Source organism: Bubalus kerabau, chromosome 5, assembly GCF_029407905.1.
Source record: "Bubalus kerabau isolate K-KA32 ecotype Philippines breed swamp buffalo chromosome 5, PCC_UOA_SB_1v2, whole genome shotgun sequence".
Lineage (NCBI taxonomy): Eukaryota > Metazoa > Chordata > Mammalia > Artiodactyla > Bovidae > Bubalus > Bubalus kerabau.
In genome coordinates, this window is record NC_073628.1 from 19,926,425 (window position 1) to 19,950,951 (window position 24,527).

The 24,527-nt window shown below is 43.7% G+C and overlaps 1 protein-coding gene across 2 annotated transcripts in view; it reads left to right on the top strand.

The window, feature by feature from the left end:
* The first annotated feature begins 437 nt into the window (after nucleotides 1–437).
* ETS1 (ETS proto-oncogene 1, transcription factor) overlaps nucleotides 438–24,527 on the top strand; it is a 138,549-nt gene continuing 114,459 nt past the window's right edge. The window contains exons 1-2 of one of the 2 annotated variants that reach the window (XM_055581203.1): nucleotides 438–665; nucleotides 15,081–15,163. In XM_055581203.1, coding sequence (XP_055437178.1) covers nucleotides 15,092–15,163 — 72 coding nt within the window. In that variant the 5' untranslated portion in view covers nucleotides 438–665; nucleotides 15,081–15,091. The remainder of the gene's footprint in view (nucleotides 666–15,080; nucleotides 15,164–24,527) is intronic. The other variant, XM_055581197.1, reaches the window with a different exon arrangement.

The window sequence follows — 24,527 nt, forward strand, 5'->3', positions numbered from 1 at the left end:
ATAGAGTTATTTTCATTTCCTTAGGAAACATCACATATCACATCAGGTTACTAGAGATAAAGCCTGGTTCCTAGAGATAAGCTCAGCTGGTGATGGGGTGGTAGACAGTCTGCTCTCTGCCAGTCTGCCTTGACCCTTACAACTCTCTCCTGACCCCTGGTCTAGGTTAAATGGGGTCTCCATTGAGAAAGTCAAGAAATGCGAGTCATGAATATTCACATATTCAGTAGAGACTAAATCTAAAGCTAGAGCAAACGCTGAGAGTTATCCCATTGCAGGAGTTGTCTTTAGTTCACATCTCTCCAGGCTACTCTCCGTGGCTGAATTACCTTTAATTGAAGGGCAATTCCAATGGTAGGAGTTAAGGTGTGATCTGGAGTTATCTCAATAAGTAATCTGATTTGCTTTTCCTTCTAGATCGAGGAGCCTATCCTAGTGGCTGCCTTCGTGGAGTAAGGGGCCCGTGGAACACTGCCTTTTTTCCAGCTTTTCTGGGCTTGACCACACCCCCCAATTTAAGGAGGCCGCTCTATTAGGAACATTATGGTCCCTGCATCCTCTTTAGCCTCGGAGCAGAGGATTCCCGCAGGTAGTTGGGAAGAGACCGTAGACTTTGAGGGAGCTCACTCTGGACCCATTCTTCACACAGTCTCTCCGGCAAAGTAGTAAGTGAATGGGGTGTGAGTTTCTGCCTAAAACTTTGCGGTCCATTTTCCTTTTTGTGTGTGTGTATTTGGTGGAATTAACCGGTAAATTGATGGGGACTTTCAGGATACAAACGGCATTCTCTTTCTCTTTTCACATTTTTCTATATTTTTCATTCAACTGCTTAAGAACCATTTACAAAAATACTCCCTAACCTTGTTAGAATAGTCTGAAATCAAAACTGTCTCCCCTTTTCTCCTATTTCATAAGAGCAAAATCACGCACATTTTAGACACTCGCCGATTACTTGTCAGAAACTGAATTTTCTTCACATCTTGGAGCGTTTCCAAAGAAATAAAGCGTAGTTAAATGTAGACATTTCTTTCCTTTTTTCTCTTTCACTCCTAGCGTGCCATTGTTTTACTTCTGAAATTTTGGAAGAATTTTCTTTTAAGCTCATCAGCTTCATAAATTGCTTACATTGTGAGAAAATTGTTACAGGTTTGAGTCTTGCAAATCAGACTAGGCTTTTTGGTTTTTTTTTACCTGTTTCGTGACTCAGTTTTCCAAGGGACTCTACATCTTCTTTTGGACTGTACCTGTGGCAGGAGGAGTTTGAAAGTCAAGGTGGGTATTTCGTAGAGCTTGAATCCCTGGGCAGCTTTGCGCACAGCACGGGGTGTGGATGGCCACCCTCTTCCTTTGGTGATTTTTATATCTGGCAATCTCATTTTGGTTGGGGCTTTTCATCTGTTATGAAAACATCTCTGTCACCCCCTTTTAAAGTTGCGTTTCATGTAGGCGAACTGTTCAAAATATGCTAGGTTACCAAGACCAAGGCATTTGATTGCAGGTTTTCCTAATCACCTTTCGGGTAAGATTTTTTTTTTTTTTTTAAATCACAAGGCCATTTCCCCTCCTACTTCATACCATTCCTGTGCAACTGAAAAGAGAGATATTTGTTAAACAACGGGAAATCCAGGTTCTGAAATGGCAACTCTGGCAGCTCCATTTGATTTGTAAAACGCCTGGCACTCTGACTCTTTCGACAGCTGTTAAGTCTGGACGGCAACACCTTCTTTTTATCTAAAGAGAAACCTCTTTGCTTCCGCGGGCAGGGGCGGGGGGACTGGAGATTCTTCCTTACCTGTTGTTTCTGAGCGGAGGGGAGAGAGCGCTAATGAGTTAATGTCTGCAAAGTGCTTTGAAGATGAAAAGGCCTTTTCATGTGTTCAGCATCGTCGTTATTAATATTAATATTTGAAGAAGCACGCTGCTCCTAATTGTAAATCAACAACTCCCATCCTTGCCAACTCAGGAGTGAAACAACAAACAGCGAAGGCAGCCAGGCCGTCTCTTCCGTCCTGGTTCCGCCGCTGAGGATGTGGGCAGCCTGGTCCCAGAGAGAGCTGCTTACACGGAGGTGCCGGTTATTAGAGGTGCAGGGAGGTCCCAGAGCAGAGCCTGGGGGAGGGTGGGTAGCAGGGTGTAACCCTTCAACACGGGGTCACCTGTGACCTTGGAGGACGCGTTGAAAGCATGGATCTGGGCCAACTGCCTGCCTCGGATGATAATGGGGTTCAGAGGTGAAGGGGTCAGAACTGGCACTGGTGCAGGCTTTGGTCTGTTGGAGATTGGCTTTGGAACTGAGAACAAGTAATTTGATGAGACTGTGCTTTCTTTTCTTCCTCTCTAAAATGGGAATACCGAAAAAACTGTGACTGATGGTTTGTGCTCCACCTACTTCATGAGAATGGAAGTAAACAGCCTAGAGCTTTGAAGAATGAAAATAGTGCCAATAAGGTTGAGGGAGAGTCTGAAGTAACCTTGTAACAAATTGGGTGTGTGGGTGCCAGGTCCCCAGGGAGGGTGAGTCAGAGGGCAGACAAATGCTCCGGAAACACATTGTTGGCACTGCCAGGTCCCTCAGTGATGGCATCAAAGTGTTGCTTGATTTCTTACTGATAATTCAGGCTCTGCTATATCTCCTGGTTTTATCGATTGGTGAACAGAACTGTTTCTTACAGCAGTTCTCCTTCTCTAATTACCCACTCAAAACTCCCATTTCTGCATCAAACAGCAGAAGGGAGCTGGGACATCCTTTCCCTCCTCCTCTCCCTCCTTCTCCCCCCAACCCCACCTTCCTCCTCTCTCTCTTTCTCTCTCCCCTTCTTTTCAGAAATGAAAACATACTTAGCATTTGAGCACAATAAGTGTGGTGGACAGCTACTTAGTGACATTTGAGGGGAATCTTCATTCCTGCGCCAACCTAGATACGAAGACCACTCATTCATTTGCCCTGGCATCTCCTTTCTCCACGCTCTACTGCAAATGCAGCTGTAAGGAACTCAACTTTTTAATCCTGATGCTTCTCTGGGTGTAATACCTGTCTTCTCGACTTCACTAGAGGAAGGATAATCACCCATGAAGTTTCATGAGCACTTGGCATGTCCTGGGGCCCTTGTGCTCTGCACGGGCTGGGCTGCTTCTTTAACCTACAAGGAAGTCCGTGAGGTGGGCACGCTTGTTCCCATTTAGCAGATGAGGACTCTGAGGCTGGTACTCAGAATGATTTGGTTGGTGGTGAGACCTGATTAGAACCAAAGGCGTATATACGTATACTGATTCACTTTGCTCTATATTAGAAATGAACACATCATTAAGCAACTATACTCCAATACAATTTTTTTGTTTTTTTAAAGGACCAAAACCATATGGGTGCAGAGCTGTGGCTAGAGTCATGTCTCATAGGAACCTAGTAACTTTGAGTCACGTATACAAATTCAGGCTAAATTTTTCTGCTTAGCCCAATGGTTGATTTATCTGGGAGAATACCATGGCTTACGCTTCTTTTCCAAAGGAGAATCTATGAATTAATGATTCATTGTTAGGAAGACACTGACTCTGAAGCAATGCTACAAGGTCTAGTTGACAAGATCAGTAAATCTCTCTCTTGAGCCCTCTTGGGACAAATTTTGATGGAATTTCTTGGGACAAATTTTGATGGAACTTCAAAGAGTTGCAAAACATAGTGCAAAGAATTTCCATAAGATTTAAGTCCAGCGTGCATAAAATAAGACTTCCCTGGTGGTCCAGTGGGTAAGACTCAGAGTTCCCAATGCCTGGGTTCTATCCCTGATCAGGAAACTAGATCCCACATGCTGCAACTCAGTGCAGTCAAATAAACAAATAAATACTTTTAAAATATGAAAAATATAGTGCCCTTTGGAGCTCCTAGTAATCATTAAGCCAAAATGATTTTTTTGAATGGGGGAAGAGCAGTGATCAGTTTCTTGACATTTGAGGCGAAGTAACTCAAACCCTGGCTTCTTAGGAAAGGCAGGAAGCCCTGTCAGATGCTGCCCTCGCCCTCGCCTGGTACAGGGCTTAGGACGGAGGCACAGCTCCTGGGCTGCACCTTCTCCCTGGCTGGGCTTGCAAGGCAACTAAGATAACAACCAAACCTCTGCTCAGCTTGTGGCCCAGACTCTTCTTGCCTGTACCTCAGTGGGCTCTGCCTTCCAAACACCTTGCTGTAACCACTCCTGAATTTAACCAAGGGAGTCCAGACACTGCCTCGGTGCTCAAAATGAGCATCGCAGGGGATCTTGTCAGAAATGCAGACCGTCTGGCTGTACCTTGAAACCTGATTCTCAGGTGATTCCTAGGTGATTGCTATGTAAATTGGGTTGGAAAGTACGGTTTAAAAGCAAAAGCAAAAACAAAAACAAAAAAGTTGTAAAAAGCAGAACAAACAAAAACTCTTGCCGTGTTTCTCACAGCAGCTTACAACTTGATTACATTTATATCTCGTTGCCAAAGTGTAAGGCCACATAAGATTCACATTTCTATCAAAGGAAGCTGGATATTTCCCCCATGTGCTATGCAAGCTTTCAGCCTGTTTGTTCCCCCAAGGTAAGAAAACTGCTTACTTCTTGGTTTTATGCATAACAATGGTACAAGCAGACTGCCATTCAACTGAAATTGTGGCGCTTTTCTCTTGTGAAATTCTTGGCTAAGGCTACTCAACCTGTGATTATGGGAGCGAATCCTATTTTGATTATTTAAATACAAGTCTTTTTAGAAAGAGATAAGGTATATTGGCCATCTGGGTTCTGCTTCTAATATCTGAATACATAACCTCTGCAGTAAAAAAACCCCACAATTACTATTAATTAGTCAATGCTTACTAGTGCCAGGCGCTGTGATAAAACAGTGATAATAATAGCCACTATCTATTGACCATTTTATCATGTGTAAAATGGTTTCATTTTATATAACCCTCCTCAATAATCCTGAAAGGATTGGTATTATGTTTTCCATTTTACAGTTGAGGAAATAAAGACTTTGTGAGATGAAGAAATTTGTCTTCACACTCAGTAAGGGCTTCCCAGGTGGCGCTAGTGGTAAAGAATCCTCCTGCCAATGGAAGAGACATGGGTTCGATCCCTGGGTCAGAAAGAACCCCTGGAGGAGGGCGTGGCAACCCACTCCAGTTTTCTTGCCTGGAGAATCCCATGGACAGAGACGCCTGGTGGGCTACAGTCCATAGGGTCGCAAAGAGTCAGACCCGACTGAAGCGACTTAGCACACATGCGCACACACACTCAGTAAGGAGGTCCCAGTCAACCATAGTCTATCTATCTTTATCACTCCGCTAAACACTTAACCTCTCTGGGTTCAGTTCATTCAAATAAAAAATGGACAGATTTGATGAGATTTTTTTCCAACTCTAAAATTCATTGACTTTACCAAATCCCTCTTTATATAAGCATGCCAGGAAGCTGTTTAGCAGTATGCTGAGAAATTTGAAACTTAAAATTTGGGCAATAGAACAAATAAAACCCCACCGTGAAAAATGACCATCAGATATAGTCCAAGAAGTTGCTCGCTGGATTTGAGAGATTGAAGGCAGCTGGTGTGCTTCGTTCAGTGTTAAAGGGCATTATTAAAACTCTCCGGGCTCCACTCATTCATTGTTCTCTCAATAGCTATCTTTATATTTACGGCATCTCTCAGTTTTGTTGAGAGCTTCTTGAGAGCCAGAGCCATATCTACATTTTAGATTATATCTGACATAACTCCACGTGCTGTAGGTTGAAAAGTAGTTCTTTAAACTTCTAGGCTCTTTGGGGGTTTTTTTGGCAGTCACTATGGGGTTAGAGTTGACATTTTATCTTGAAGCTCTCTCTGGGTTCAATGTGGCCAAGAATCGCATATACCATGACCTCTGCTATAGCTGTCCTTGAAGCCAAGATGCTTCACATCATTCCTCCAGCTTACTCATTTTTGTTTCCAGTTTCTTAGGAAAAAAAAAATCTAATTTTTTAGTACTATAACTTTATATTTCCCCCAGCACACTTTTTTAAAATTAAAGTATAATTGGCAAACAGTAAAAATCACCCTTTTTAGTGTATAGTTCTACAAATTTTGGCTAATGTATAAGTCAAGTATTTATAATCTATAAATCAATGTATTACAATCAAGATATAAAACAGTTCCATCATTCAAAAAAAAATTTCCTTATGCTTCTTTATAGTCAAATCCTCTTCTCACCTCCAGGCCATGTTCTTTGACCCTATGGTGTTTCTTTTTCAAGAATATCATATAAATGGAATCATATAGTAGGTAGTCTTCTTTCATTTGGCTTACTTTATTTTAAATTCACTCATGCTGCTCAGTGTATCAATAGTTCTTTCCTTTACATTGCTGTGTAATATTCCACTATGTGCTATACCAGTTGTAACTTTAATTTTGATAATATATTATTGTTAAATTTACTACTACTATTGCTATTTAGATCTATAGCTATACTAAAAAAAGTCCAAGCTTTTAGTTTGGTAATCTGCCCTAGAGGGTCTTTCAATTTCATCTCCCACTTCCCTACAATCCATTTGAGTATTGGGTTATTCTTTGTTCTCTAATCTACCATTTTCTTATTTCTGAGTCTGTGTGCATACTGCTAGCTACCAATTTTTCAAGGCCCATTTCAATGCCAATTCCTCTTGAAGTTTTCCTTCAGCATCCTTCCAGAAGTCATCTCTTCATCTTTTATGTTCCCATAATATAGCACTTGCTGCTGCTGCTGCTGCTGCTAAGTTGCTTCAATTGTGTCCGACTCTGTGCGACCCCATAGATGGCAGCCCACCAGGCTCCCCTGTCCCTGGGATTCTCCAGGCAAGAACACTGGAGTGGGTTGCCATTTCCTTCTCCAATGCATGAAAGTGAAAAGTGAAAGTGAAGTCGCTCAGTCGTGTCCGACTCTTAGCGACCCCATGGACTGCAGCCTACCAGGCTCACCAGCATTTCTCAAACTTTAATGTTCTTATGGATCTTTTTGGAATGGAACCTGAGCTCTGTAGTTCTCCTAGCTCCCAAGTGCTTGTCCATGCTACTGGTCTGAGAGGAACCACTGTACTGTTGAGTAACAGGGTCTTATAATTGTCTCATTGTCTCTTATAATTGTCTCATAAACTAGAAAAATAACTATATAAAAAAGAAAAGTGATTTAGTCTCAGCCTGGGAATTACCATAGCATCTAATACAGGGCTATGCAGCTGGTCAATACTAGCTAACTAGATCAAATCCCATTTTTTTTTTTTTTTGGCCATATTTGAGATTCATTTTATTCATTCAAAGTTTAGGACTAATCTAAAAATGTTTGTTATTCATGTACTTTTGGAGGCAGGCATGTAAATTTGATGAGCTCGGGCACGTTCAGGGTGGTATGGCCACAGACATGCATGCATGTAAATTTGGAGACAAAAAGAAACAGCTGTCACTCATAACTTCCTCTTGCAAATAATTAACATCAATAGTATGAAATATAATTTGGTCCTGATAATATTTCACACATTTATTCTTTCCCAAATTTACTATAATAGTTTTCTTGCTCTTATAATATAGATTTTCCGTGTAATTGTTTTTGTAATTGTTGTTTAGTCTCTAAGTTGTGTCCAACTCTTTGCGACCCCATGAACTGCAGCACACCAGGCTTCCCTTCCTTCACTGTCTCTCAGAGTTTGCTGAAACTCATGTCCATTCAGTCGGTAATGCCATCCAACCATCTCATCCTCTGTTGTCCCCTTCTCCTCCTGCCTTTAATCTTTCCCAGCATCAGGGTCTTTTCCAGTGAGTCAGCTCTTTGCATCAAGGGCCAAAATATTGGAGCTTCAGATACAGTATCAGTCTTTCCAATGTAATTGCTTAGATTCTACCCCAAAAGTAAAAGCTATAAAGAAGAACATTTCACTGTTAATATCTTGCCTGTAATTATCCTTGAGTCTACCTTTATCTGATTCTGTTAGCCAAACCCTCATTTTGCCACAGGGTTCTGAATGATGCAAATCCCAATTTTTTATTTAGTTGTTCATTGAGTGCCTACTACATGCATGGCACTGGAGTATGTCTGAAGAACAACCATGGTTATTTTCTGAATTTCAGGATTCGATAGAGGATGAGGAATGCCATTTGAGGACAAGGCTGTAGGCACTTTTATTGTCAGACAGCTGATTCAATGTCACCTTTAGTTTTGCAGAGGATGTTCCCATACTAGAAAGAGCAGAGCCTTAGTTTCCGGAAAGTTTCAGAGACTTAAGAAGGGCATTGTGCTCGTAAAATTCCTAGACATAGAAGAGCGGGCAGGTTTTAACATACTCCCTTGAGGTTTACGAGAGATGCCCCCTTCTGCCTCGGTTGACAGCACCATCCCAGCAGAGTAATGGAGAGATATTTGTTTCCAGGAGGAGGAAATATAAAATGGTCTACAAGGCACTATTAGCCCCTGATTATCACAGCTCAGCAGACAAAAATCATCCTATATTCTGTTCCTTTCGGGAGATGTTAGTGAATGACTTTTGTAATATTATAATAACAGGAGTTCATTTTTAGTATTCTAAGAAAGATTGGTTGAGCTGTGTCAATTCATACAGAACCTGAGAGTGTTATGTTTAATTAGAAGATGAGACTTGTTCAGAGAAATAGGAGATGGATATGAGTCATTTTCAAGCCTATTTTCAAGTAAGAGTTGGAGGACTCATTAGCAGTGAAGTTGGGGAGAAACAAGACTGACACGTTCATTAATCTGTGAGTTGATGCTTCGTGAACTCAGTGAAAGGATCAGTGGATTGACTTTGAGACGCAGAAGCTAGTAACCCATGGATCAGAACATAGTCTTTATGGGCCGGTTCTGGCTCTTGAAATAACATGGAATATTTATTACCATCAGTTGTAATACTCAGTCAAGAAAATCAGGTTCTTAAAGAATTAGGAGTGACAGAAAGAATCCATCTTCAATTCTTACCAATTTCTTTTCTGCTTATGGTGACCACAGTTTCTTTGGGGGACTGAGGCTTGTTCAGCTATCCAAATCTGCTTACAGTTGAGTTCTTGGAGAATTAGACGTTGTAGCTTTTGTTACACTGGCAGATCAAGGAAGAGAACGTCTTAAAAGATTTGAAAACTACAAATGGACTTCTCATGAGAATTAGAAAGAAAATAATGGGAGACGATACACTCATCAATGGGCTATGTCCTTTAGTTCAGAGAAGAATATGATCCTGCTTGCAGTTAATATTGAAGAAATCTAACCTCAGAATTGCATATGGACACATCATCACAGGTGATGTCCCTTTTTCCCTTTGTCTCAGAGATATCTTTGCTATCTTGGGTGTACTCAGGCACTGAGACATAACTCTTGCATATGTTAACTATATACACATACAGGTCTTTTCTTCATTTAGTTGGCAAGCATATTGCACATCTGTTAATACAACGTGTCAGCTAAAAAGACACAGTCCCTACCCTCTAGCAACTTATGATACAGAATCAGAAACTTATGATGAAGGAAGTACTCTGAACTTTGTTAGGTACATTGTGAAAGTGAATCCCAAACCTGAAGATCGAGAACGTCCATCTGATTGACAAGAAGATTTAGAGAATGCTCCCTAGAAGAGGTAACACTCAGCCTGAGTCTTTAAAAAACAAATTTATATTCAGAAAGAAGACATTCAAACTCTTTGTATTGTGAATGAGAGGTGTTGCTTCGGTGACACGGGTGACAGTGTTGTCTCTAGTTTGGCATGTGTGTGCGCGCTCATTTTCTCAGTTGTGTCCATCTCTTTGCAACCCCATGGACTGTATCCCTCCAGTCTCCTCTGTCTATGGGATTTCCCAGGCCAGAATACTGTAGTGGGTTGCCATTTCCTTCTCCGGAGGATCTTCTCCATCCAGGGATCAAACCCACGTCTCCTGGGTCTCTTGCACTTCTGGAGAATTCTTTACCGACTGAGCCACCTGGGAAGCCCTTAGTTTGGCAAAAGTGCCGTTGTTTAGGGAAAGTATCTTTTGAATGACTAATCCTATTGGAAGCCAGATTCTTTTTCTCCTGTGTTCCAGGGTATGCTTGGAATATAAATTTATAGGAACTCTAAATTGTTGATTTTAAGGGAAACATTTATTGCAAATCTATTTAAATTATGCACAACTTGCAAAAGAAAAAAAAAGGGAAAACCTGCATCATCTGTATTTTCTGTGACAGCTTTCTTATACTTCTGTATTTACCATGTGTAGTCTCTTTACCCTGGGTATGTTATAGCCATAATTCTTGACCTAGAATACTAACACAAAGACCACAAGGCAAGGTCAAATTTAAATCACAGTGCGTTTGTTGGTAGCACTATAATTTTGGCTTTTAAAAAGTATATTAAAAAACAGAAATATCACTTTGCCGACAGAAGTCCATATAAAAGCTATGATTTTTCCAGTAATCATGTACGGATGTGAGAGTTGGACCATAAAGAAGGCTGAGGCTGAAGAACTGATGCTTTCAAATTGTGGTACTGGAAAGACTCTTGAGACTCCCTTGGACTGCAAGGAGATCAAACCAGTCAATCCTAAAGGCAATCAACCCTGAATACTTATTGGAAGGACTAATGCTGAAGCTGAAGCTCCAATAATTTGTCCATCTGATGTGAAGAGCTGACTCATTGGAAAAGACCCTCATGCTGGGAAAGACTGAGGTCAGGAGGAGAATGAGGCAGCAGAAGTTGAGATAGTTAGATAGCATCACTGACTCATTGGACATGAATTTGAGCAACCTCTGGGAGATAGTGATGGACAGGGTAGCCTGGTGTGCTGCAGTCCATGGGTAGGAGATAGTGGAGGACAGGAGAACCTGGGGTGCTGTGGTCCATGGGGTCGCAAAGACAACAGCAACAACAAAATAATAATCTCAATGAAAACTCATAAGTGACATCACAGTTATCACCTAGAAGCAGAGCAGAGCAGGGGACAGAGTTGAGGGGAACTGGTTTCAGCCTCCACTGAGCCTGGTCTCCCTGGGTTTCCTTGCTCTTCTGCTGCCTTGGCCTGAAACACCCCTCTGAGTCCCTCGCCTCCCTTCCTTCTGGTTTTCACTCAACCTGCGCTTGGAGTGACCCAAATGGAAGCAAGTGTCAGCCTGTAGATCCCAGCCTGTGTCCAGGACTTGTGGAGGGCGGGACTCCAGAGGTCATCACATGCTTTAGGAAGAAGCAAGGGCTCCCAGAGTCCCAAAGCATTTTATTGGATGCAAGATGCCCACATAAACCAAACTACTGCATTCTCCCCCCTCTGCATGGTGTGCCCATTTTCATCCTGAAAGTCCAGGGCGGTGAGGATGGACAGGCGAGGTGGCTGGTGGGCTGGTGGTGAGTTAGGGCGGTGGGGTGGTGAGCAGTGGGGCTGCAGTGGACCTGGAGGCTGGGGTGGGCCAAAGCTGGGAGCCCACTGCTTCCTAAGCACAAAATTGCTGCAGACACTTTTGCTTGGCTGCTTGGGCACTGCGGCTCCCATTCAAGGAAGTGAGCTCAGCTCTTCTCTGCCCTCTGTTACCAAGAATTCAAACCATTTCTGCATTCAGACAAGCCCATGGATGCCTCTAGGCTGGGGAGTAAAGCTGAATTCACACAGTTGTTTTGTGTTTAGGCAGAAACGTTTATAATGCCAAGACAAAAACGTTGGTCCAACCGATATCCAAATAGCTGTCATGTAGGAGGGAATTCTCCTTGGCCAACATGTCTTTTTTTTTTTTTTTTTTTTTTCACCCAAACAGTCCTTGTGCTTTTTCTGAAAGGATTTACGTCTACAGCAGCTGGTCTCTGTCACTATCTACAAGTGGAAACAGGGAGGGTTCTTTTTTTCTTTCTCCAAAAAATAATGAAGCGGTCATCCATTTCTGTCCCAGAGTTATTTCCTGAGATGAGAGCCCTCCAGAGCCCTGGCAACTCCCTCTTTCCAGCTTCCTCTGTGGGCAAAGGGCTTCTACCCAAGGGAATGTCAGTCACAGAGAGTGAAGCTTCATGAATTCAGCCCAGCTCAGGCTGGACCCTGTGTGGGGCCACAGCGTTACTCTCTCTGTCCACCGGAAAGAGAAAACACATTTCCATTAAACCTTTTTCCCAGCTACGTGGAAGGTTGGTAGGAGGAAGAGTGTTGCTTTTGATGCCTTTGAGTTAGGCTTCAGGACAAGGCAGCTGATCCCCAAAGCATTTCTTTTACAAATGTCTAAGTCCAGCAAGAATTCAGAAGGGCAAAGACTTGCGCCTGTTTGTGGAGTCTAGGGACCATCCATGAGGCCAAGTACACTGTGCAGCCTTCCATGGCTTCCTATCCCCAGGCTTTGGCAGAACTGTTTTCGGTATTGTAGGTAAACTCCTCGTTATCTTGTATTCCAGTTCTCTGTGAGTCTGTCTTCTCCACTGCCTGCAGATGGAGATCCATCCTTCTCAGTTTTATCCCGAGTCAGATAGAACGTGAGGTCCACGAGGGAGGGGTCTTTGTTTACCTGTGTGTCTTGAGCACACAGGAGGCACAAAGTCGCTATTTACTGAATGATTAACAAGTTCCTGGCAGAGGAAGCCTTGATGTGCCTGTTGAATAAATAATTGAGGTCTGTGATGACTCAGGGGACCCCGGGGGCTTTCTGGAGGAAATCGAGGGCTAGATGGCTTACACAAAGCAGCACTCTCCACATCTGGACATTCTCCTAAGGTTTAGGTTGCCCTGCGGGGCCCTGGAGGGATGGGGCAACTTTTCCCTAAGGAATCAGATCTCAGTTAAGCCATTATCAGTATTACACAATCTGTGTTGTCAACTTTTAAATCTCGTCTATGAGTAGATATAATTGAAATGAGGGTGGTTGATGACTTATTAGGACTTTAAAATTTGATTTTGAGGCAAAAAGCAGGAGCACTTCGCCGTGTCCACACTGACCAGGCCCTCTTCCCTAGTGTAGAATCTGATATTTGGTAGCTGCTCATTGTTTTTAGATGGAGAAGGCAATGGCACCCCACTCCAGTACTCTTGCCTGGAAAGTCCCATGGATGGAGGAGCCTGGTGGGCTGCAGTCCATGGGGTCGCTAAGAGTCGGACACGATGAGCGACTTCACTTTCACTTTTCACTTTCATGCATTGGAGAAGGAAATGGCAACCCACTCCAGTGTTCTTGCCTGGAGAACCCCAGGGATGGAGGAGCCTGGTGGGCTGCTGTCTGTGGGGTGGCACAGAGTCGGACACGACTGAAGCGACTTAGCAGCAGCTGCAGCAGCAGAACTGTTTTTAGATGCAAACACTGACCAGGGGACCGCAGCTCCAGCTCCAGGTGGGAACAGTGTCCTTGGACTAGAGTAATTCGATCTTTTCCAACTCTTCAGCTCTACCACCTGGGAGTTCCTCCTGGGAGCCATTTTTTTTTTTTGCAATCACGTCCCTGAAGAAACTAGAAAACAACATCTTGATGAACATAATTGTTGTTTAGTTACTACGTCGTGTCTGACTCTATGTGATCCCATGGACTGCAGCCCACGAGGCTCTTCTCTCCATGGGATTTCCCAGGCAAGAATACTGGAGTGGGTTGCCATTTCCTTCTCCAGGGATCGAACCCATGCCTCCTGCCCTGGCAGGCGGATTCTTTACCACTGAGCCACCAGGGAAACTTGATGAACATAGTTACCCTTAGCTATTTTACATTTTTAAAATTAATATTTAGATTGCATCCTACTTTTTGGGAGAAAAGACATCATTTAAAGGTGATGTTTTAGTTAAACACAGTAAGCACAGTTCTGGGATAAGTTATGTCTTCAGAAGATTTTTAACTTTTTTCTCACCTGTGGGAAAGTAGTTGCTGTGTGATGGTAGGCCTTGGTCAGTACAATTTTGTAGTGTAGAACTTTATCTATGTTATCTAAATATACTGCATATGAAAGAAGATGTATATGCTCATTGGCTGTCAAGCTGTATGGTGAACAGAGTTGCAAATTGAGCCTAAGACCTACATTATTCTTGATATTTCTTGAAAGGAGGTCAGTGGCTTTAATTGTCCTCAAGAATAAAGGGAAAGGACGGACAAATATAAAATGGAAAGGAGCTAAGTTGAAACTCAAATGTAACTCCCTAACAATAGGAATTTGGTCTCTGAATGACATACCAAGGAATTTAATCTTCTAAATCATTCAAGAAAGACATTTTTTAAAATGTGTAATATTGAACTCAGGAAAGCATATGGACTAGTGTACTTTAGAGAGTGTTTGGATCAACAGAAATGTTTGCTATATAAATGATTTTCCAATGACTGACAGCTAGCTGCAAAATCCCTTTAGCCAGAACATTCCTCAAGTGTGATGGTCATTCAAACTTTGAATGGAGATAATGGCTCTCAACAACAGTTATTTAATAATAGCCCTTCTCCTTTGTGAAGATGGGTAACATGCATTCCCCTTTGGGGCTTCTCTCTGTTTATCTGTCGGGGTCCTGGTTGTCATGCCTTCTCAGTAAAGGTTTTCCACCCCTCCTCTCTCCTGCCCTTTCTCTCTTTGGTCTTTCACCAGTTGGTAAATGCCACCCTGCATGTGGAGAGCCAGGCCGGGGTCTGGGGTGGAGGGACTGAGATACAGGGATGGGAATGTGACTTTAAGAGACCCATTCCTGCCCAGAAGCCCTCTAAAGGGTCTTTTTGTGGTCTCTGAGTGCTAACTGTCTGCAGCAGACACCACCACTCAGGCTATCTTGCAGTCAGGAGTCAGCCTTGCTCCCTGTTGGTCGCTTTGTTTTTCTATAATTATCTTTTGAAATATTTATTTATTTGGCTTCATCCTGTCTGAGTTGCAGCTCTCGAGCTCAGTAGCTGTGGTGCCTTGGCTTAGCTGCCCTGAAGCATGTGGGATCTTCATTTTCCGACCAGGGATCGAACCAGCTTCCCCTACTTTGGAAGGCAGATTCTTAGCCTTTGGACCACCAGGGAAACCCCCTCTTTGTTTTTCTACATTTTCATTTCTTTCTCCATAACACAAACAAGTGACCTCGATGCTTCTAAGGAGATCTGATCCTAGGCCTTCTTTGGTTTCTCATCCATACATGTTCTTTGCCCAGCAGCTCAGTGAGTGCTTTTTCCCACGCAGGTGCTGACGGCATGATGAGCTACTTTGTGGATTCTGCAGTGAGTGGCCCTGCCACCTATTCAGCGGCTCGACCTGCAGTGCTGGTAAGTAGGACTCCTCCCCGGCCCTTCCCAGGCCCCATCCTCCCCTCCCTGGGTCTCCTGCTCTCTGATCTCTCTTAGATAGAAGTAGCCAGAACCCAACTCCAAGCTGGAATCAGCTTTACATCTTTTGGAGGGACTACATTGCCAGATTATCTGTCTTTTCATCACCACATAAAGTGAACCATCCAAGACTGATGGATTTGCTAAGGAAGATTTTTCAGCATGCTTGTGTTGCAGAGAATATGACTCAAAGTTGAATAATGTTTAAAGCCAGGTGATTTTTCACAGCTCAGTTCATTTGCTGAAGATTTTTTGCACGTTGATGTACCTTAGACCTATTCTTAGCATAATTTAGCTTGTTTTGGTCCTCATACATAAAAGCTAAAATATACAAGTTTTTCTAATCACAGAATTTGAAACTGGAAATAAAGTGTGACAAGTTGATAGGGAAAATTCCTGAGTCCTAGAAAAAGAGGGGTAAGAAGAATTTTAAAATTCTTTTTTAAATAAAGTTTTTTTGCTCTTAGGGAAGAAGGCTTTTACCCAAGTTACATGGTGATCTGTAGAAATATTTAGCTAAATTCCTTATAAATATGATGTGTGAAAGATCCCAAAATGCCATCATTCATCAATTCCACTGTGAAGTGAACTTTTAATAGCAGCTGATGAATCATTAACTGTTGATTCTAAATTCTGTGTGTATTTTTACAGGGGTGGCCATCATTTATTACTTACTCTGGAAATGGACAGATAAGTTTAGCATTAATCCTTCCAAATACATTTGTCGGTCTAAATAGACACCAATTGACCAGAGTGCTTTTCTGCCTCCTCTGCAGAGTGTTTAACCCTGGTACCCTTCCGTTTGCCACGACCTCTCACTATAATTGTCAAAAGATTTGATGTGTTTTAATCTGTAATATTAGAAAAATAATTACTTAAAAAGCTATTCCACATTCAAGGAGCGATGAATACATCTTTCTTCCCTGACTGTTCTGTGACACATATTTCTTCTTTTTTAAGTGGCTTCTGTTTCCATATAAACACCATTCACTATATTTAAAAAATTAGAATCAGGGAAATGTTTAGAGTACAATTTACATCAGAAATATATATTTAAAACACACACACCCAAGTTCAGACCAAAAATCACTCCATTCTGCTTAGTAGAAATTGCTGAGGGACTTGTTAAGGTCCATATGGCTGGAGACTTGGCCAGGGAAAAGACTGCTTCTGCTTCTTATGAAGAAGTTATCATCTAAGGTCAGCACAAATGACACTAAATCTTTCTTAAAGATGATAGTGTAAAGATTAGTTAAATAAGGATACTGTGATTCCAGGGCACACTGTGTCATTGACTTGGAAAAGTGGATTTAAAAGCAGCTTACGTTAATTCTCTTTGCCAATATTGTAATCCAGTTAAATAAGATTAATAACTTGTTTAGCAATGCCATGCAAATTTGTGTTTAGTATATTTTAGGCACTGAAATAAATCGCAGTACAAGTACATAAGTTGCAGGTATAACATTAAGTTATCCTAGACAGGGCATCTGGAAATTGTATGAGATTGAAAAAAACCTAAAAAACAACTCTAAGTGTGTCTTTTCAACTAAAGACCCCACCCTCAACTGAATACACTTGGTATTTTTAATGCATTTTGAATTGTTTCCACTGGTTTCAAAACAAAGAACTCATTTATCCCCACCCCCAACAGCCATATCTGAAAAACATTATCAACCCTTGGGATTCTTTTCAATACGATATTTCAGAGTTGCTTGGGTAAAAGTAGAAAGTTACATAAGCGAATTGCTATGTTATTGTTACAGTACTTAGGCTCACAACTTCTTTCTGGGGCTCAGTTTCTCCACCACTGGAGCTAGTTGGGCAAATTTCTCAGAACCACTGAACAACCAGGAAGTCCTCTGCCTTCTTCGTCTATGTCTTCGTTATTTAAAAAATTAGATAAATAAAGTTGATGGATCCAAGCCCAAGTTCAGTGAACTCGTTCTGACAGATAACCTTCAACTTCGGGCTGGGCTATAATGACAGTGAAAGAATTTGTAAATCACCTATAGAATATAAGCTCTGGGCATTAGCAGAAAAACTAGCAAACCTCAAACTTTCAGTCCCAATCAGGTCTCCTGGAGGAGTGAGCCCAGCTTCATGAACTTTCCCAGACGAGAGTCTTTCCCAGGCACCTGAGTCTTCTCAGTTCTGTTGGAGTCTTGTCGTCTGAAGCTCAACCAGTTGTACTTAATCCAATCAACCAAGTCCTCCTGCCTGGCGCCCTGGTCTCTGCATTAGTTAGCCTGGGCCACCAGGAAGAGAAGCTATCCCAGAATGGGAAGTTTGAGGGTAAAAGGAAAACCAGTGGATTTTTTAAATCTAGGGGTGATTTTGTTGGTGATATTTTTGATGGTCAGAATTTGGGGAGTGGGGATGTTGCTGGCATCCAGAGGAGAGAGGTCTGGGTTGCAACTAAGCATTGTACACTGCACAGTACAATTCCCCACGACAAAGAATTGCCTAGCCGCAACTGTCAGCAGCACCAAGGTTGAGAAGACGTGCTCTAGAAAGGACACAAGATCGGGGTTGAAGGAAGGGTAGTACCATGTGTTGTTTAGTTGCTAATTTGTGTCTGACCAGGGATTGTAGCTTCCAGGCTCCTCTGTCCTTGGGATTCTCCAAGCAAGAATACTGGGGTGGATTGCCATTTCCTTCTTCAGGGTATCTTTCTGACCCAGGGATTGAACCCGCATCTCCTGCATTGGCAGGAAGATTCTTTACCACTGAACCACCTGGGAAGCCTGGTACTGAGTGTAACTCCTTGTGTTTGAAAGGGAAATCTTAAAAAAGAAAAAAAAAAAAAGTGAGACTATATTCAGCAGAAACGAGGGCTTCTGCTAAACAGACTGCTTTAGTTGTCTAAGAAACAATCTTCTAAACCAAGACACAAATATTTTCTAGACCCTCAAAGACCACTCAGTCTCAGAGTCCTTGATTGAGAATTGGAGCTGGCATTAGTATGATTTGATTATTTGCTGTACCAGGAGAAGGCTTAAAATAATCACAGCAACAGTTGCAAAATTCATCCCATCTCTCGGGTAAGGGCCATTGTATGCAGAACATACATTATCTGCCTCGGGGTCCCTTTGAGCAAAGCAGGACACAAGTTCTCCCCTTTGGAAGGTCAGCCTCCTGGGAGACCTTCATGAAAGAAGTGATGTCACAGCGGGGGAGGCAGGGAAACAACACTTCTGGAAGTTGTCTGGCCATTGTGTGGGAGGGGGTGACGTTTGCAGGTACTTATATGGGCTGTGTGTCAGGGACCCTTTCATCCAGCGGGAGGAAGCACTCCTTCCTGTTATGCTGGTTGGAGAACTTGCTGCCTTGCGCCTGGAAGTCCCTCGCACCCCTGGTCCTCTCCTGCGTCATCCTCCCCTTCACATTGCTGAGCTTTCAGGGCTGGGGGCAGGGCAGGAATGGGCGGGGCAGGTTGCCCCTGGTTTGGACCAAGCATGTCCCTGTCCTTGGCTCCCTCACCAGTGTGTGGAGGAGGTCCTTGGGTCACTCTCGCTTAGGAAGCACCTTGAACTGTTCAGAGGGAAGGAATAGACAACTGCCCACACACCTCCTCTCGGAGCTCAGGCCTTTGGGAATGCAGTAAGTCCCCTACATATGAATGAGTTCCGTTCTGAGAGCGCGTTTGTAAGTCCAATTTATGTGTAACTCCAACAAAGTTAGCCCAGGTACCCAACTAACACAATCCACTCTGTGGTACTGTGTTGTAATAGGTTTATAACACTTCTCATACAATTAATACATAAAACACAAACACAAAAAAGAAAACATTTTTAATCTTACAGTGCAGTACCCTGGAAAGTACAGCAGTACCATACAACAGCTGGCATCCGAGGGCTGGCATCAAGTGAACAGACAGGAAGAGTTACTACCTGGAGGATGGAGAGGAGGGAGTAGACTGCAATAGGAGACAGGGTCGGGGGGGGCAAGCTGTAATGTCACTCATGCCTGATGATGATGGAATGTACATTTGTGTCTTTGAAAGTTCACAACTTGAAGGTTCCTATGTAGGGGACTTACTCTATGGTAAAATGCCAGGCAAGGGTGACTGTTCAGAGTGTCAGACCACATGGAAGGCCCTGAGCCTCCTGGCTTGGGCCAGACTGCTGTGGAACATAGCCTGGCCACACATTGGGTTGACCAGAAAGTTCTTTCAGGTTTTTCCATAACAGCTTATGAACAAACTGGAAGGAACTTTTTGGCCAATCCAATAACATGGAAAACACTCAGGCTTTGGAGTCAGAAAGACCTGAGTTAAATTCTGGTCTATTTATTACTCCTTAGCCACGTGACCTTGGGCACATGACTTCCTCCGAACCTCAGTATTCTCATCTGTAAAACAGGCACAGGGTATAATTTACCATGTCAAGTCGTTGTGACACCAGCCAGAAATATGACCTCAGTTAATTCCCTTTCCCTGTGTTTACCATCTCTTCTCTGTTTTTCTCTAGACTTTTCGATTGTGTGAGATGGACCCAGGGAGATGGACGTGATTCCACTGATTTTGTCCTTACAAGGCTGCGGCCAGAACAAGATGGGGCTTTGGGTTGAGTGGAGCCATTCATATTTCTCTTATTGAGAAACCTCCTTGCTTCCTCTCTACCCTGGATCAGAAATAGCTCCCCTGCCCCCAGATCAAAGTTCTCTTGTAATGGGCTGGTGGTTTACAGCCCCATTGTGTAAACAGACTTGGTTCTCTTATCTCGAGTAATTGCAGTTTAATTGGGCTTCCTTGGGAAGCAATTCTCAGCCTTTGCTGTTAGCACTCTTCACCTCCACCCCACATGCCTTAGGATGTGTTCACAGGGAAGTCTGTGTTGTCCCTGTAGTTCTGGGAAGTTGGGAAGGGCTGATTCTTATTTCTATGAAGCTTAGCATACACACCTTTTCCTTCTTTCTGGGGATCCTGGAGAGCAATGGATAAGGAATCCCTGATTAGAGAAACGCTGATGCTGCTGCTGCTAATTCGCTTCAGTCGTGTCCAACTCTGTGCCACCCTATGGACAGCAGCCCACCAGGCTCCTCTGTCCACGGCATTCTCCAGGCAAGAATACTGGAGTGGGTTGCCATTTCCTTCTCCTTGATTAGAGAAATGAGAAGACAGAAAAAGAAATTTAGAATGTAAATGGAAACCAGAAAGCATTTTTTTTTTTTCTCGTTGCTTGGGGTGGTGTTGGCTTTACCTCCGGGGAGGTTACTGGAACATGATGTTTAAGAAATAATCTATAACCATAACTCTTAGTGATAGTCAGAAGAAGTGAAGGAAAAAAGAGATTTTTCTAGCATCTTAGAAAGTGGGGATTTTCTAAGACATGGGGTTCAGTCAGCACAAGCTAGAGAATTTCAGAGCCAGACCATAACCTTGAGACCGTCTCCCAGCATCAGGAAATTCAGGTCCTAAGAGAGTAAATGAAGTTGCCCAAGTTTACAGGCTGGTAAAAGCTGGAGTGTGGTCTGGATCTTCCGGCTGCTGGCTTGGGACAGTCCTTATCATTAAGTGCATCTTGATCATATTTTTTTAAGATTTTTTTTTTATGTGGAGCATTTTAAAAGTCTTTATTGAATTTGTTACAATATTGCTTCTGCTTTATGTTTTGGGTTTTTGGCCATGAGGCATGTGGGATCTTAGCTTCCTGACCGGGGATCAAACCTGCACCCCTCCATTGATAAGTGAAGTCTTCACCACTGGACCACCAGGGAAGTCCCCATCTTTTTAAAAATAAAATTTAAAAAAATTTAATTTATTTTTGGCCTTGCTACACAGCACTCGGGATCTTAGTTCCCCGACCAGAAATTGAGCTCAGACTCCCTGCAGTGGAAGTAGAACCTTAACCACTGGGCCACCAGGGAATTCCTTCGGAAGTCCCCATCTTGACCCTTTTTAAGAAATGTGGGGATGGATAAGAATTTATGCCAACTCGTGCATCCGTATGGTTGAAGATTGAAGGCTAGAGGAGAAGGGGATGACAGAGGATGAGATGGTTGGATGGCATCACCAACTTCATGGACATGAGTTTGAGTAAGCTCTGGGAGTTGGTGATGGACAGGGAGGCCTGGTATGCTGCAGTCCATGGGGTTGGACGCGACTGAGTGAGAACTGAACTGATGTATCTGTATGCTTTATTCATGGTGAATTTACCCTCCTTGGTTTAGGGGGAAAAAAAAGAACACAGAACTCCATTTTGTAGACCTCTGAGCAAATTGAAATTCCTGTCCAGGTTTTTCTCCATGGGAGGTTCTCCCCATTTCTGAGGAGGCTCTGAGTCAGGCCCACCCTTCACCTCCAAGCTCTGGGCTGGATGCCTGAGGCTGGCACCCCATGGAGCCACTGGGAGTCTCAGGGTTCCCGTTAATGAGTAGAAGTTGATGGATAACACAGGATCTCACCCGCTACCTCTCAGCAAGAGAATGTCTTTTGCGTGGAGCGAACTGTGGTCTCAGACTGGTGTGAGGCGCTTCACCCTTGGTCACTGTCCCCCTCCCCTGACTTGATCTGCAGCCCCAGGGCGGGGGGCATCTCAAGGTGGCTTCAGCTGTGGTCCAGGTGGCCCGTTTGGAGGCTAAGCACAGATTCTCATGGAGAACGGAATCTGACAGTCCCGTCTCTGCTCTTTATGTGCTTTAGATTCGTTTCTCTCTCAGCAGTCTGCAGTGGTCCGACCTGCCCTTTTGCCAAGACCCAAGCCCATCGCTCTTATTGTTTTCAAAACAATTTCCTGGCCTTGAATCTAAAATTAAATTGCCCTTTGAGAGTTTCCTATTTTGTCTGTTCCTGCCTCTCCTGCGGCTACACCACCCTGGCCCCCTCTCCTCTGGTGGGAGAGCCGAAGGTGGGGGGCGTTTCCGTGTTGCCTCCTTCCCTTCTCCAGGGAGCAGGTCCCACGTGTCCCCCTGAAGCAGAGGAGCCCCAGTGTTTTTCTGAGGGCCAGATACAGTTTGCCCCAAACCCCTCCCCAGGGCGGCTGAAAGCACTTCTCTGTGAGTAAAAAGAGGTGCTGGCTGGTCTGACATCCTCTGAAGAAGAGGAGTCTCAGACACAATGAGATGTCTGTGGAGTTGGTCAGGCTGGCTTCAGGGGGCATCTGCCTGCAACAAAGTGAAAGGGTTTAGGATGAGAAATTCCCCACTTACTGCGCAAATTTGCACCTAGTATGTGAGAGCCCTGGACAGCTCAGCAGCTAGGTACTTCCTAACCGCATTTTTCTCTACTGAAAAAACAGGGGATGTGGGGGCAAAATGGTGTGTGAGCATATTCCAGGGAAGAATGAAGACAAACGACTTGAAGGTGTTAATGCATTTGAAGGGGACGTGGCCTGGCATGAATCTAAACGATGACGAATTCTGGTGCTCTAGGCTTTCCCACCCTGGAGTCGTTATTTATCAAATGAAGGTTGTCCGTCACAAGGTCAGGAGAAAGAATGTGGAGGGATCAGCAAAAATGAGACTTGTATTTGCAAAGGAACTTGGCGATCACTGGGGCCAGTGTCCTCAGGAAACAGAGGCTTAAGGAGGTTAAGAAACAGGCTGGAGACTAACCAGCTCCTTAGGGGCAGTCATTGTTCAGTCACTAAGCCGTGTCCAACTCTTTGCAACCCCATGGGTGCAGCACTCCAGGCTTCCTGTCCTTCACCATCTCCTGGAGTTTGCTCAAACTCATGGTAATGCCATCCAACCATCTCATCCTCTGTTGTCGCCTTCTCCTCCTGTCTTCTATCTTTCCCAGCATGGGTGTCTTTTCCACTGAGTCGACTCTTCACATCAGGTGGCCAAGGTACTGGAGTGAGCTTCAGCTTTGGCTTCTGTCCTTCCAATGAATATTCAGGATTGATTCCCTTTAGGATTGACTGGTTTGATCTCCTTGCAGTCCAAGCAACTCTCAAGAGTCTTCTCCAGCATCACAGTTTGAAAGCATCAGTTCTTCAGCACTGAGCCTTCTTTATGGTCCAACTCTCATATCCATACATAATTCCTGGAAAAATCATAGCTTTGATTATATGGACCAGAAAGTAAAAATGAAAGTCGCTCAGTAGTGTCCAACTCTTTACAACCCCATGGACTATACAGTCCATGGAATTCGCCAGGCCAGAATACTGGAGTGGATAGTCGTTCCCTTCTCCAGGGGATCTTCCCAGCTCAGGAATTGAACCCAGGTCTCCTGCATTGCAGGCAAATTCTTTACCAGTTGAGCCACCAGGGAAGCCCAGAGCAGGACTCAAACCCAGGCTTCCTGATTTCCAGTCTCTCATCTTCTTACTGGAGTGTATGAATATCAATGCTGGCCTAGAATGATACAGATTTACTCCTGTGGATTGTAGATTCCCTTACCCATCCATTCAGTGTTAAGTCAGCTTTGCCTCTGGAAATACACATTTTTTTTTAAGTTGCAGCATCTAGAAGTATTTATGTGTCTTGTATGCTTATGGTATGGTACTAAGGCTAAAGCCCAGGATTGTGTAGTTGGTTAAAGAATAGACAGATTTACTCTGACAGAATTTTTTGTAACACACACACACAAGAAAGATCCGGAAGGGTTTGAGGAGCAAACACTTGGACAATTAAGGCTGCTTGGCTCAAGACAGAAACGAACTCCTATAGACACGCAGCCTCCATCTGTTTTTGATTTAGTGTTGAAAATCTACTTCCCTTTTCCCTTTTTCCTAATTGTAGAGATCTTTGGGGGCAGAGGGGAGGAAGACTCTGAGCAGAAGCAATGCTGTGAGGTTTGGCAGGGCTGGGAGGTGGGTGAAGATCGGCCATAGGGAGAGAACTGGGTGAGTGGGGAGGAGAGACAGGTCCCTGATAGAAGCATAGGGGGTGAGAGTGACATAATACAGTAGATGAAGCCCTGACTTCAGAAGGGGGCGGTGGTCGCTATGCTGGCGGTGTCAGGGGTGGTTTATCTTGGAGCAGGAACGCGTGTGTGTCTGTCATCCTAGTAGATTCCAGACTTCAGAACTTCATGCTATTTCTTTCCAGGATCAGAAAAGTGAAGCACTTAGGTTGCAGGCTCATGTCCTCTGAAACCTCCACAAGGATTACTGGGGTTGGGGTAGGGTGCTCATCACAGATGGCCCCAGAGCAGGGCAGGAGCACATGGCCATTTAAGGCTGCCTGGATACCACCCTCTTCTTAGTGTCCACTTTCTGAAGCTCTGCCCTTTTCACTGAACACTTTGGTGTTTTTCGTCCCGTGTCTTCAACTGACCCTTCTTTGTTATTTCCCCTTCATTTCTCCTCCCAATGGCCTGAGACTCTACAGACCCGGTTTTTTCAAAATTGAAGTATAA